Source organism: Ovis aries, chromosome 25 (genome assembly GCF_016772045.2).
Source record: "Ovis aries strain OAR_USU_Benz2616 breed Rambouillet chromosome 25, ARS-UI_Ramb_v3.0, whole genome shotgun sequence".
NCBI classification, from domain to species: domain Eukaryota; kingdom Metazoa; phylum Chordata; class Mammalia; order Artiodactyla; family Bovidae; genus Ovis; species Ovis aries.
Window position 1 is genome coordinate 12,948,403 of NC_056078.1, and position 14,765 is coordinate 12,963,167.

Sequence of the window (14,765 nt, forward strand, 5' to 3'; positions counted from 1 at the left end):
CTTTTTAGGGACTCAGCCAAAAAGCTTAGCTTCTGAGTATGTGCAGCTGCCCTGCACATGCGCACGCACACACACACACACACACACACACACACACACGCATGCACACCTTCTAAGAACACAGCGCACCAAAGCATCAAGGACATAGAAATTGCTGGACTGAGGGCCAGGAGGTGAGGGAGGCACAGTCGGGGAGTAAGAGGAGACCTCGGGCAGCCCCTGTGCTGTGAGAGATGCCGGCAAAGGTGGGAAAAGAGGGGTTTTAGGACTCTTCCGCAGAAGATTATGAATGAAATTCCCTTTTGCAACGTCTTCAAGAGACTTTAGCTAGAGATCTGGGGTCCACTCACTGCTACATGCCTTCTAATGCGGCCCTGGTACAGGGGAGTCCAGGAGGAGGCTATCTGCTGCTGGCCACACACATGCAAAAGCCAGACACCCACATGTGCACAGTTTTTGTGACCTGAGGCACAGTCCTTCCACTCACACACTCCAGCTGTGCCCACGAGGGCCTTCAGAGACCCTGCACCTCTGGGAGCCGCAGCTGTGGCAGAGGCCCAGCGCTACTGGCCTTACTAAGACAGCCAGAGCCCGCTCCGTGTACCCGGATGAGCCCATGGCTACTCCTTCGCGCATCTTCACATCCTCCACTTGCACCCTCGTCCAGGCCTGGGTAAAGGCCTTTCCCAGGTGCTTTTCCTGCTTCTGGTATGAGAGACCGAACAAGGCCTGGGGGAGGCCTAACCCTGCCCAGTGGTCTCGTAAAAGACTTCCACAGCTGAAGCTATCACAAACAATTTACTTAAATATACTTGGCTAAAGAATGTAAGTGACGCTTGACTCTAGACAAACATCCAGTTACTGCAGCATCCATGTGCAGGGTTGTGCATGCTCCTGACTGTCTGGGGCAACCTTGCACACCCTCCTGGAGGTGTTCCCACACCTGAGGTCTGCTCCTGCCTCACTTCTTGCCTCCCAGCCCTGGGAGGCGATGGTCCCTGCTCAGGAGCAGGGCCTGTGGGGCACTAGTCAGCCCCCTGGCTCGATGCCCCAAGCTCTGGACAGGAAGGTAGGGTGGAAGGGCAGGGCAGGAAGGGACTTGGGGCAAGAGGTGGGGCAGGGACCTCAACCTTCAGGAGCCACTGGGGAAGGACCCCACCTGTGGGCTCTCAGGGGTCCTCCAGCCTCCTGGCCTCTGATGCCCAGTTACCTGTTCCTAACTCTGCTCTCAGGATGCATCCCAGGAAAGGGAAGGCACTGCCCAATGGGCATGCATGGCCCCCACCCCAGGGGGGTCTGCATGACACACGTTTCTCAGCCCCAGAGGGAGGAGTCAGAGGGTGGCTCCAAGAATAACTGTCCACCAGCTCTGCCCAGCTAAGAGGGAGGTCAACAGCCCAGGGAGGGGACAGACTCCTGTACAGCTGGACAGAACAATGTCAGGCCTCCATTCAGCTCTGAAGAGGAGGAGCTGTCTAGGCCAGATTCCCAGGGTACAGTTCAATCCTGGAGTCTGCAGTTCCAGAAGTTTCTAAATGGAGAGGCAGGGATAAGCTTTCTTTGATTAACCTTCTATATATTCTCTTTAATTTACTTTTTGTGTGTGTGGCCATGCCCCATATGGGATCTTAGTTCCCCGACCAGGGATTGGGCCTATGCCCCTGCAGTAGAAGCGCAGCATTCTAACCACTGGACCACCAGGGAATCCGAACCTTTTGTACTTGAGATGTTTATCACTGGGAGTTGGGAGCCCAGCCAGGTGCTGGGTGTTACATCTCATCCAGTCCAATTCCCCCAACCCACCAGGGGCAGTGTGGAGATGCTCATTTCTTAGATAAGGGTGCCAATGACTTGTACAAGGCTGCCCAGGCAGGTGGTGGTGAGTAGGTGTGCCCAGGCCTGCCTGCCCCACTTCCCTGCTCCATCTGGAGACTGTCATTCCAGCTCATCATTGTGCCTGGCCAGGGCTTGACCCTCTGAGCATCAGATGAACACTGAGGCCCTCGCCCTGAGCACATGGATAAGTGCACCTTCCCATGACCTTTGCATAAAATTTCAGGGGCTGACAGGCTCCCGGAAGCTCATCCATGGATGCCAAGTTAAGCATCCCAGCTTCCTGGAAAACGGGGACAAAAATGGCCCTGAGGGCCCATCTTGCATGAGCCCCCAGGGAGCTGCTGGGAGGGGGAGGAGGGGCGCCACAGCCCCCTGCCTCTGCCAGGCTTTGCAAGGGGTGCTTTTTTGGAGGCAGCACATGGGCTTCTATTTTTTAACCTACTCAACAAAATGGAGACTATTTTTAGCTCAGCAAGCTGCAGGGCATCACAATTAGCAACTGAAAATTACACATCTTGCCAGTCTCCCCTCTGTTGACTGGAGGAGAGCGAGAGCAAGTGCTCCTGGGGGTAAACTGGGTGCCAGCCCTGGCCCCCCATCTTGGAGGACCATTCAACCAAGAGGGCAAACTTCGGCAGAGATTTCAGAATGACTGCATACGTGCGGCTGTCTCTGGTTTCATCCCAGTTCCAGAAACACCCAGGCTTGGTGGGAGCAGGGCAGTAGCCCCATCAGCACTCAGAAGCCACAGTTAAGGAAAGATCCATGCTGGCTGCTTGGCCCAGGGACCTCTGCTGGGAACCTTGGGGCAGCTGAGGCTGGGCCTCCTACATCTGCCAAATGGAGCCCTTCACCCTTCTAGGGCTCACTGTCTGGTTCTCTGATGTCATTCGCGCTGGAGGTGGGTAAGAGGTGGGTGCTCCACAGAGCCCTCACTCCTTGACCAACTGACCGTTCACTCGTTCATTCATTCATTCACAAGTGTTACCAAGGACCCGCCCACACCTTGGAGACCTACCAGTGAAGGAAACTGGGTCTCTGTCCCCACTGAGCCCCTTGGGGCAGGCTGTGGCTGGGATGCAGTGACTATACAGATAAGGATGTGATATTATGGGTTAAAAGGAGATCAGTCCTCCAGAAGAGGAAGAAGAGAAGGTCAGGAGAGCAGCTGCCAGCCTGAATTCAGACACAAGTAGGCAGACAGCTCTCTCTTGGGGCTGGTTCTTCCCCTCCCCAAATCCTGGTTTTCAGATCTTCCTACCTTTGAGCTCAAATGTGTCTCTTAAGCTCCTGCAACCCTAGTCTTGTCTGCCAGGACCATATACTAAAAAAACTCAGGGTCTGGCTGCAAAAATAGGCTGGGGGTCCAGCAGGCTGGGAGTGATACCTGGCCAGCCCTGAGCTGGGAGCTAGCAACCTCCCCTATAAGCTGGCACCTCCAGCAGAGGCCTCACAGATGGTACTGAGTGTGACCTGAGGCCACTATGCATGGGACAGGCTTAGTACAGGTTGGTTTCGGTGGAGTCAGAACTGGAGGACACTTGTAGGCCCCAGGGACAGTTGTCCTCCAGGGTCCCCACCGCCTTTCCAGACACAGTTATGGGGGCTGGCACTGCCCCTCTCCTGACCCCTCCCTGGAGCCCTCTCCCCTCTGGACATACACTCCGGATAGCCGCTGGGCCCCTGATGTGGACAGGGAGAAAGCAGGGGGAAGCCGCCTCTCCTTCTGGGCCAGCAGACCCACTGGCCTGGCCATGCTGCCCTGTCCTGGCATGTGGGGCTCCGAACTGACTCTAGGGACTTCCCTGGTGTCCAGTGGTTAGGATTCAGTGCTTTCACTGCTGAGGGCACTGTTCAATCCCTGGTCAGGGAACTAAGATCCTATAAGCCTTGCAGCATGGCCAAACTTTTTTGGAAAAAAAAATAATTTAAATAAAAGAACTGGCTCTACCTTTGAGGTGGCTGCTCTACCTGGGGTGGAGAGTGGTAGGGGTGACATGCCTCTGTGCAGAGGCTTCATTGGTCCTCACCCCTGTACCCCCATGGCCCTCCCAGCAGGGAAGCCCTCAGGAGGGCATGGCTGGCCCAGCCTTGCAGGCAGGGTGCTGTGCAGCTCTGTGCAGCTCCCATCCTCCCAGCCTGATGGATCTGGCGGGGAATGAGGGCGAGGGGTGGTGTTTTTCACAGAAACCAAGCTTCAAGAAATCATATTCACAAATGCCAGGAAGAAGAGCCGTATTTACCTCGGTGCACCCTCTGGGCCAGCCAGGGCAGTCCCTGAGGCTGGTGGAGGGCTGTGGGCCGGACTCCAGCCAGGAGGTGGCTGCCATGGGAACGGAGCCACGCAGCACCTCGGCGCCTTCTCCACAAAGGCCCGGCCTCGGAGAGATGCCAACAATTAAAGCTTTGTTACAGATGCATGATTCATTTTTTTCTTCTCCTTCTGAATTCTTTCCTATTACCAAATCCTATTTGAATTGACTAAAGGAATCTTGCCATCTCCTCTTCACCCTCCTAAATACTGATTCTGCCGAGTCCGGGTTTCCTCCTACTCCTTCGTTCCCTTTCTGCCCAGTCAGCTTCTTCTGGTGGCTGCTCAAGGGACAAAATGTCATTGTCCACCAATAACCATCCCATTATTGAGCCTTGAGAGGCCCAGGGAGGAGCAGGTAGGATTTCAGAGAATCCTTGCCCTTTTCCTGGAGGGTGGGCTGCTGGCATGCCAACCTCCCACTCAGGGCCCCCAGGGCAGAAGGATGGTGCCCAGGGCCTCCCCATCCCACCTCTGGCCTCAGATTCCACAAGGGTCACGGTGCACTCCTGCACGTGGGCAGGTGACTCAGATTCCTGGAGGCTGAGCTGGGCACAGCCTCAGACAGAAGGGGGAGGAAGGTGAGATAGACTCGGGAGGCACTCCTGTCCTCAAAGCGCCACCAAGGAAGGCGTTGTGCAGCCCCTCACCTCCACTGAAATCCCACCCCTGGGATCTCCTTCCTCTACAGGACGTCCACTTAAGATTGGTGCTTAGTATGTGAAGCAAAATCTGGGGCAAAAAAAAAGTCTGCAAAAATCTGCCTCCTGTCAGGACCTCAGGTTCCAGAAGGGGACATCTGACCAAGGCTCCCCCAGCACCCCACACAGGCAGGACCCCGAGGAGCAGCATGGGCATGGCTGTGAGCCAGCAGGACAACAGGGAACTGGGTCAGAGCTGAGGGTCCTTGAGAGACAGGGAGGCTGGGCCCCTAGGGCTGGAGGGGCTGGAGAGAGAAGCCACACTCAGGCCTGAGTAGACACTGGCCTCTATTCCACCCTGCAGGCTGTCTGGGAGTGTGGGGAAGGGGGAGAACGTACAGTTCTTTCATTTTTAAATGACATCTAATTAGGCTGAGCAACGATTTTCCTTTGTGTTTAAAAACAAATAAAAATCCATTTCCTTCGCCTGAATTGTCATCCTCCTGGCAGACACCCAGAGTGGCACCCCTGGGATCCTGCCGCTCTGCAGGGGCTGGAGGTTTGTGTGTGCCAGCCTCAGGGTGGAGGGCAGCAGGCACCCAGCTCCCTACTGGGCCTGGACAGCACAGCCTGTCCAGTGGCCACGGCCTCTCAGAAACGACCTGGACACAAGTCCTGACCCTCAAACAGAAACATCTCCCAGTCCCTATGCACACAAGCAGCTTTCCTGCCCCGTGCCTGACCTGCGCCCCCTAGTGTCTAGAACTGGCCGGCCCCCAGGAGCACCAGCAGCACAGCTGTCTCCACTCCTCGCCAGGGTACTGCACGTGCCCACTCGCCGCTCTGCATACATGGCTGGCACAGCAGCTGTCATCCCATTTTCCAGACAGGGAACAAAGCCCCAAGGGTTTAAGTCATTAGCCCCAGGCCTTACAGCTCCAAAGTGGTGAACCCCGGTGAGTGTGACCACCGTGATCTGCTATGAAACCCAGGATTCAGCGCAGGCTCCAGAGAAGGGAGGGCAGGTGCAAGGCGAAGGCAGGTGGAGGGAGACGTCCAGGGTCCCTGAGAGATGGACAAGGCCTGGCCCAGAGCCACCTGCTTGCGGAGTGCATGGAGGGGCCAGTGAGTGCAGCACTGTGGGGTGCCAGGGCAGGATCTGAGGGCCAGGTGTGTCTGTGCACCCGAGGGGCCCCGTGCTGGGCGGCCAGATCCAGGCCTGAGCTGAAACAGCCGGCAGTGCCACTGCCAGTAGGTGACACTCACAGAAGGTTTCTACCTACTGGGCCATCCTACATCCCCACAGCGGCCCCCAAGGCGTTACTGACCACTGCTGGGATGAGGTGCAGCCCAGGAGGCCAAGGACAGCCTGAGGTCACACAGTCTGGCCAAGCAGAGCCAGGAACAGCCCGCTGCTTCAGCCTGCAGGCGGGTTCTTTCTGCCAAGGGTTGAAAGTGAAAGGCACACTGCCGAGAACATGCTTGCCCCGCTGTGCCCAGGAAATGGGCCCGGCGCCCAAGCACAGTGCATAGGGCTCTTCGTGGACCAGAAACAGGCAGGACAACCAACTAGAACTTTCTACAATTCCTGACACCGCGACTCAGACCCAAAGAGATGCGTGGTAGAATGGAATGAAAATACTGCAGGGCATTCTCTGAGGACGTGGGGATGGAAGCATAAAGAGAAAAATATGTGAAATATTATGCCCTAAAAACAGCAAGGTATGTCCTTCTGTCCAAAAGTACTCACCCACATTGCTCACACATCAAACGACCAATGAAACCCGGATGGAGTTCCTAAATGGAAACGTACAGGCGACAGAATGAAACGTCTGGATATTAATAAACGATAAACCAAAAAAAAATTTCACCCATTTAATAAGAAGCTTCCCTAAGTCATGTTTGTGTTCAAGTAGCAATCAAAACTCCAATTATAGACACATCAGAAAAATAACCCTTAGAAGAAATCCCGTGAAATTCAATATGGCCAAAGCTGTACTCAGAGAAAAATTCATAGATTTCAATATATTTTAAATAAACGGGGGGTGGGGAATGAAAACAAATTAAGCACTTGATTCAAAAATCTAAAAAAAGAGCTTCTAAACAAAACAGACATTCAGCAGAGCAAACTGGAGGCAGGAATTACTAAATGAGAAATTAGTGGATTTAAGGAAAGGAAGACAGTAGGACTTGCTGTACACCCAAGAGCTGGTTTTCTTTTGAAAGTGAAAATTTTAAAGATAAACCTTTGGCAATTCTCATCAACAAAAGGATGGAAGAAAGGAAGGAAGCTAGCAGAACGGGAGAGAGGGAAGCAAAGAATGGAGAGAGGAAGAAACGCAAAGACAGATGAAAAAGAGAAGCTAATGTGGAGAAGAAACCTTAAAAGGACAGATGATATAAATTCGTGCTAAAAGGCCCGAAAGCATTTTGAACTGGGATATTACCTAGAAAATATAAATAACCAAAATAGGCTGAAAATATTTAGAACCCAAAAGGACCAATAACCATAGTACAAATTAAGTAACTTCACAGCCAACTAAAACCTCAGGGAAAAATAAAAGCAAGCCCCGGCTGAGCCAGTTTCCAAAATGAATTATTTCAAGCCTTAGAGAGTCCGATAATTTTATATATTTAAACTATTTCAACTACACAATTCATATTGAAAACCTTTCCTATTCATTTTATGAAGCTAACATAACCATGATTTATAAATGTGACAAATATCTACCCTAATAGAAAAGTACGAATAAATTCTCACCTATGAATATAGATGAAAAACACCCCAAGCAACATATCAGCTGAATGAACTCAGCAGCATTTCAGAGCACAATTGCCTGACCCTGTGGGATTTATTCCAGGAACAGGATGATTTAGCTCAGAAAAGCTAATAAGTCAACACATTAATAGGTCCAAGGAGGAAAGGAATTTGATGATTTTGCCAGATATAGGAAAGCCTCAGATGAATATCCATTCTTGGTGTACACTCTTGGCACTTAACATGGGAATTAAGTGTATCTCATGATGAAGAATATCTGTTTGAAATTTAGGGTCAATTTCAGACTTCACAGCAAAACGTCAGAGGCCTCTTCATTAAAGTGAAGATGAAGCCAAGGACAATTGCTATTATTGAAAGCTGCTGTGTACCTTTTAGAAAACACAGAAAGATCAGAAAGTTTTTAAAAGATACATTAGAAATGAATTAAATCATACTTGGTTTTCCAGGGAGCCCAACTGAAAATCTGTTCAAACTAATAAGAGTTTAATTATCAATTACCTAACACACATTTTTTTTTTTTAAAGATCAATATTTTACCTATCACCCTCCTCAGGGAACATCCCGACTCAGTCCATGTGGAATGTGTGTTTTCACTGCGGTGGCGAAAGAGAAGAGGGTATGTGTGAGCCAGGAATCTGCGTGTGTGGGCGTGTGTGCATGCCCTAGGGCTTCCCAGCTCTTCGCTGGCCAGGGACACATTCCCAACGGGCCCGCTCTGCCACCCACATCAGCCACCCGACTCGCAGCCCCCTTTCCTGGCCACATACCCCTGACAGCCCTCCATGTTGCCCTCTCGGCTGGGCACCCCTGGGAACTCGCTTCCCTCTTCTAAGGATGCTGCACAGGCGCCTGGTATGTGCAGGGGGTCCAGGCTCCGGGGTCAGCCAGCCCTAGGATGAACGCCTGGTCTGCTCACGGTGCTGCCTTACATCGTGGAGCCTCAGCCTCCCCTTGGGTCACTGGCACAGCGACCTTGTGAGGGTTAGAGGAGACCGGAGAGCTGGCTCCCAGGGCCTCTGACTCACACTTGCCATGGGCAAGGGGCGGCTCGTGCGGCAGCCACACTGACCTTTGGGAAATGCCGTGGGCTTGGCCCCAGCCAGGCAGGCGTGGGTGAGCAGGACAGTGAGGGTGGGGTGGTTCCACTGGAGGCTGAGACACAGGGCAGTGGGTTTGCCAAAGAAACCCCATGGCCCACCAACCGCCCTGAGGCCACGGGGCCAGAGCCCTTGGGGGCAGCAGGGCTCCAGCAGGGAAGAAGTGGAGAACCCCAGTAGAGGCCATCATCCACATGCTCTCACCTGACCCATCACCTAGGACTCTCCATTCTGTCTGCCTCCAGGCTCCCCTTGTCCTGGAACCCACAGGGCTCCAGCCAGCCCAGAAGCTGGGACAGTGGACATCGTGGTCAAGGGGCCAGCTCTGACCCCTGGCTGAACTCAGGCCAGCCGCAGGCCCTGTGGGCCTCAGCCTCCCCATGTGTAAAACAAGGAAGCAGAACTGGGCAGTCTCCGCGGGCCGCTCCAGCCCTTGTGTCTGCTTCTTCCTTCCCCCACTTATTCAGCTGACAAACATCCCTGAGGTCCTGTGACCTGTGCCACACACCTGGGACTGGAGGAGCCCACAGAGCACCCTGTCGGCCAGCAGAGGCAGCAGTAACGCCCCCCGCAGCGTGAGTGAGAGACGCGGGATCAGATGTCTGTGCTGGGTGCTGAGGGGGCACGGGGTGCGGTGGGGGGTATAACTCTGTAGGGAGACGTCAGGGAGGACTTGAGGTGGGCTTCCAAGGAAACTCCAAACCAGGGGGTTTCCAGCGGGTCAGGAGAAGGAATAACAGGGAGACATAACAGGTCTCACACCAGAGCCCTGAGAGACCAGCCCTTTTCTGCTCACTTACTTGCAACTCCCCAGAGGAGACTCCCAAGGAGCCCAGAGGAGTGGAGGGTGCAGGTGGCTTCCACAGGTACCTCAGCTCCATCTCCCTGGTCAAATCCTACCCACACCAAAGCCGATACCCCACGCGGCTGTCCTAGACGGCCCAGCCTGTGCAGACCCTGCACCACTGTGGGCCCGGTCTTGGTGGTTATGAGACTGTTCCCAGTGCCCCAGCACCTCAGAAGGCAGCCAGGTCGACACAGGATGCTCTGGCTCCCTCCATTCACCTTGCCTCCCCTGGTGGAACTCACGCGAGGCTCCCCCAACCCCAGCGGCAGGCAGGCCCAGCGAGATGGGGGCGTGGCGCCTGGGCGGGCTGTCCTGAACCGGCAGGTACAAGTGTAGGCAGCATGGCCAAGAGGCGGCAAGAGCCCGCAGGATGGAGCAAGCTGGGGCTCCGCATCAGCTCCCGGGCCAGACCCTCCCTGGACTCCATACTGCCCGCGAGTGCCAGGTGAATTGCCCCAGGGGGTGTCAAACTGCTCTCGCTCCTCTGCGCCCCCACCTGCATCCTTCCCCACCACTCCTTCCTCAAGCTGCTGCCTCTTCTCCATCTGCACCCCACATTTCCACCATCAACAGGGCCTCTCGCTTTACCTTCAGAGTGTGATCAAATCGGGCCTTCCCTCCTCCTCCACTCCCTCAGCTGAGCCCCTGAGCCCCTTGCGCTGGCCAGACTATCCTCTCAGCCTCACCAGCCCTGCCCCTGACACCGGCTTCCAGTCTGGTGCCTGAACACACGGGCAGCTTCCACTTCCAAGCTTGGCCTGACATCCTGGCAGGCACTGCTGCCCGCCCCCTGCGACTATCTCCCTGCCTCTCGTCCAGCAGGTCCTCAGGTGAAAGGCTCCCTGGACTGCCCTACCCAAGGCAGCCCCACACTGGTGGTCAATGCGCTGGGCACCAAACACGCTGGACATGTCGCCAGGCTGAGGAGAACTGTCACTGCTGGTCCTAGTGAGATTGAGTGGGGCCATGTGACTCATCTGGCTCAAGAACAGTGAGTGGAAGTGACGTGTGGCATGGTGAAGTGGGGCACTGAAATGTCGGTGCAAGGGCCTCACTCCCCCTCTGCCATGGGACCTGTCAGCCCAGGTCCTTGAGAGAGGAAGGCTCGGGGTGGGGCTCTGCCAACCCCTCATGGACAAGCCAATGAGTGGAAATTACACTGTGCTGTTATCCGCCCCTGGCTTTGGGGGTGGTTCAGCTACTGCTGATAATCTAAATTATCCTGCCTGATGTACCCTTGATATTTTCTATTCATTTACTTTTTCTCTTTTAACACTTATCACCATGTAACATTCCATATCTCATTTATTGATTGTGCATTTTTTCTCCCCTTGTCTCTCTTGCTAGAAGGTGAGCCATGAGGACAGGAGCTGTGGTTTGTATCTGGTTCCCTGCTGAATCCACAGTGCCTGCACATAGCAGGGGCTCAATAAATGAGTAATGACTACATGAAAGAACGAATGAGTCCTGCTTCTTGGGCACAGCCAGGCCTGATTAGTCCCGGTTGCAGCCCCCTTCTTGGCCCCTGAGGTTCTGGGTCTACACTGATGAGCTCCAGGCTGAGAGGGCTTAAAGAGCAGCACCTGAATCACATCACCCGATCATCTCAAAGGAAGAACTGTAATAAACAGCCATGGAAATGTAACACTGCCTCATGCTCAGGATTAATTCCATGACAGGTTCTCAGCCTCCTTCCTATAGAAAAGAAGCTGCCCCTCATCGTGGGGCCCACATCCCTCAAAGCCCTAGCCTGAGGCTCACTGCCCTTAAATACACAGGTGTCTGTGTCCTGCCCCACTCTATGCTTCTCCCTCTCTCTCACACACATCCCATATTTAAACATCCCACGGTTTTCACATAATCTCACTCTCACCCACACATCACACATACACATGTACACACCTCCCACGTGCCCACCTCGTTACAGTCCCCCTGTCTCCTCCAGGGCAAACAGGTGGTTCTGTGCCCCTCAAGTCGGGAAAAGGATGCACTGCGGTCTTGTCTCTTACACGCCTGACTGTGCCAGGCCTAGGGCAGCCACTCTCCCGCCGGCCCTGCTGCTGGGTTGCTGTCACCTGCCTCCCCAGCGCTATCCGCCCCACAGGGGTCCGTACCAGCTGTGCAGGTGCCGCTCAGCTGTAGACTAACACTGGCCTCCGCAAGCAGGGCCAGGCAAGGCAGTGGCAGCCTCGGCTGCCTATCCGTTCTGAGCCCTGGGCACAGCCCACCTGGCAGCAGTTGCCCGCGGGGACCCACAGAGGGAGTGGCTCCCAAGGGCAAGCTTCTTCCAGGCCTGGCTGAAGATGTCCTCCGGGTGGCCGCACTCCTTGCCGGGAGGTCAGCCCCGCTTCCGCAGCTCGGCGGCGCAGGAATTCCTAGCCCCGCGGTCCTCCTGCAATCAAGGGGTTGCCCTGCGAGCGCGTCCGCGTCACCGCCTCCGCCACCCGCCGCCCCGCACCTGCCACGCGCCGCAGCCCTACCTGGGGCTCCAGAAACATCCTGGCTACCCGCTGCCAGCGCTGTCCCCCGGCGCCGCGGGCGTCTCGGGTGCGGCTGCCTCTCTGCCCGAGCGCCCAGGCGGCTCCAAACCCCGGCCCCGCCCGCGGACTTCCCCACGCCCGCCTCCTCCCGCGGGGCGGGGCCGGGCCAGGGGCGGGGCCGAGGGGCGGCGGGCGCCCGGGGCGGGGCCGAGGGGCGGCGGGCGCCCGGGGAGGGGCAGGGCCGGAAAGCTAGGGGTCTGGGTGGGGCCGAGGTAGGGGGCCCAGGGGTAGCAGGGGACTTGGGTGGGGCCGAGCGGACCACGTGGCAGGGGCCGGCGCCCGGCCCGGGTTCGAATGGGCGTGGCGCAGGGGGCGTGGCAGGGGCGGGGCGGGGCGCTGCGGGAGGGCGTGGGGAAGGTGCAGGGGTTGGGGCGGGGGACCGGCCCAGCGTGGGCCGGGCTCACAGGCCCGGCGCGGGGTTTGGGGGCGCCAGGAGTGCAGGGGGAGCGGGTCGTGGCGTCAGTACAGAGGCCACAGCAGGGTGTCGGCGCTGGGCGCTCCGGACGGGCTCTGGCACTAGGCGAAGGGGCGCCGTGCTGGTAGGCGCTTCGCGCGGGGTGGGAACGGTCGTGTTGGTGAGATCCAGCTCACGGAGAGCCCCCTGCGCCCCCGTACCCTCCCTCGAGCCTCTCTTCACCCTCCCCAGCCTCACCTCATCTTAGATGTCCACTACAGAGCTACGGCAGGTGTTTGGCCAGCGCTTGGCTTGAATGCCTCCCCTCACGGGGTTCTCACTCCACACAGCTCTGGCCTCGAGCGTCCCACGGAACTCTGTCCTGTTTCCTTGAGTGAACACAGGGGACACAGCAGCTGCTTTTGTGGGAGGACTAATCTAAGACACGGGATGGGGGCGGGCCTGGCACACGGCACAGCGACGCGTCATTCCGCCTTCAGGAGCCCCAGCGCTGAGAAAGAATCCTGTCAGGCAACCGATCGCCCCACCACCGGGTTCCTGCGTTGCCCTCAACCCAGGCTCTGAGAATCTGAAAGGGAAAGGTGGACCGGGAAGACTGTCCTCTCTGGGAGGTCTAGAACCAGAGGGCCCAGAGGCTGAGGGGAATGGGAACAGGGCAGAATCTGGGAGAGCTCATGAGCAAGCCTGGGGCTGGCATGGGAAGAGGTGACCCTATCAGTATTCAGGTAGGTCTGCTGGAAGCCTGCCTTGGACAGCCCCACACCTCACCCCCAGCAGCCCTGTGAGACAGCCATCTCTCCCCTCAGCTACTCCCTCTCCTTTGCCTGGTCTGTCACCAGTAGCAAGACTGGCCCTCAGGCTGAGTCCTGGAGTCCGGCTATTTCTGTCCTGAGGAATGAGGGGCTGTGCTGAGTCCCTTCACCAGTCTCCTGCAAGAGGATACAGCAGTTTGGAAGCCACTCCACTTTCTCTTCTAACACTGGAACCCAGATCTCACTGCTCCAGCACCTGCACTATTAGCTACAGCCTTGTACAGCTCCTGGGGTGGGTAGTTAGGTAGAAGGGGGCAACATCAGCAGAAATGGCCAGGGCTGCAGATACATCAGCTCCCCCCACCCAACACACACACAAGCTTTCACACTATCCTCCCCCTGCTGCTTCTGCATCTCCTTTCACGCCAGTCAGAGGATGCAGAGCTCACAGTGGCCTCCACAGGGAACTCACGGCAGCAGGACCAGCCTGGATCCTTGGTCCTGAGCCTGCCTGGCCACCCTGCCCCTTCAGAAAACTCCATGGTGCCAAGAGGGTTGAAGGTTTTGCCCTGAGGGAGTCTGCCAGGCACCTTCCCCCCGACAGTCCTCGGCTCTATCCCACAGCCCTGCAGGACAGTTAGACCCTCAGGTGGCCACAGTATAGTTCCAGAAAGTCCACGTGGGCAGTTAACACCCCTACTGCCACCTGCATTCAGAGCAAGCCTTCCCCTCTGCCTCTCTAGGTGTTGTGGTCCAGAGGAGGTGGCTGAGCCCATGTACAGCCCCACTGCGCCTTTCTATACATGCTCACTCACAGGTTTCACCAGTATCCCTTGATAAGGTAGATGCTTTCCCAGGAGGAAGGAGCACCCGCTGTCCACTGTCCCTGCGATGGGAATGTCCTCACATACATGGATGGTGCTCTCTCCTCTGCTCACAGGTGTGACCTCAGCATTCATGTGTACACGTGGACCACAGCCACATCCTTCCTGGTTCCCATGGAGGCAGCGAGATGGGCCTGCCAGGGCTGACCCCTGCCAGGCTGTTCCCCTGCCTGAAGCTGTGGGTGGGGCTGGGCTCAGGGAGAGCTTGAGGGGATCAATATGGGAACCCAGTAACCTTGCCAGAGCTGGCTTCAGAAAGTGGAAAAGGAACCAGGTGTGGTGCGGCCAGCAGACATGTGCTGGGGGCTTCTGGGAAGATGAGGCAGCCCAGATGATGTGGGCTGGCCATGAGGCCAGGAACAGGGCATCTATCCCATGACCATGCGAGGATGCTCTGAGCAAAGAGCAGCAAAGCCTGATTCCAGGATGACAGTGACCCTGGACATCCTCACAAGTACAGACACCTGGGACCAACGAGAAACTGGGACAGGAGGCTGGACTCAGGGCTACAAGCTCCTAATTAATGTCCCTGCTTCCACCCATCCTGCCTTGACACAGTAGCTCGATTGGCCCTGTTAAAACCTATGTTGGGTCCTGCCCACCCACTGCCCAGAACCCTCAGTGAAATGAAAGCCAGGGTCTAGTGGCCATGTGGGTGCTCCA

General features: G+C 56.2%; 1 protein-coding gene across 15 annotated transcripts in view; it reads right to left on the reverse strand.

The window, feature by feature from the left end:
* The window catches only part of RASGEF1A (RasGEF domain family member 1A), a 176,690-nt gene that overhangs the window by 26,940 nt on the left and 134,985 nt on the right, over nucleotides 1–14,765 (reverse strand). For 2 of the 15 annotated variants that reach the window (XM_042241059.2, XM_042241061.2), the window contains exons 1-3: nucleotides 11,992–12,109; nucleotides 11,740–11,903; nucleotides 6,539–6,585 (exon numbers count right to left, since the gene is read on the reverse strand). The exons of 5 other annotated variants lie outside the window; for them this stretch is intronic. In XM_042241059.2, coding sequence (XP_042096993.1) covers nucleotides 6,539–6,544 — 6 coding nt within the window. In that variant the 5' untranslated portion in view covers nucleotides 6,545–6,585; nucleotides 11,740–11,903; nucleotides 11,992–12,109. Of the gene's footprint in view, nucleotides 1–4,079; nucleotides 4,216–6,538; nucleotides 6,586–11,625; nucleotides 11,649–11,739; nucleotides 11,904–11,991; nucleotides 12,110–14,765 lie in introns of those variants that run through there. 8 more of the 15 variants (XM_042241058.2, XM_042241062.2, XM_027962337.3 and 5 more) reach the window with 6 other exon arrangements.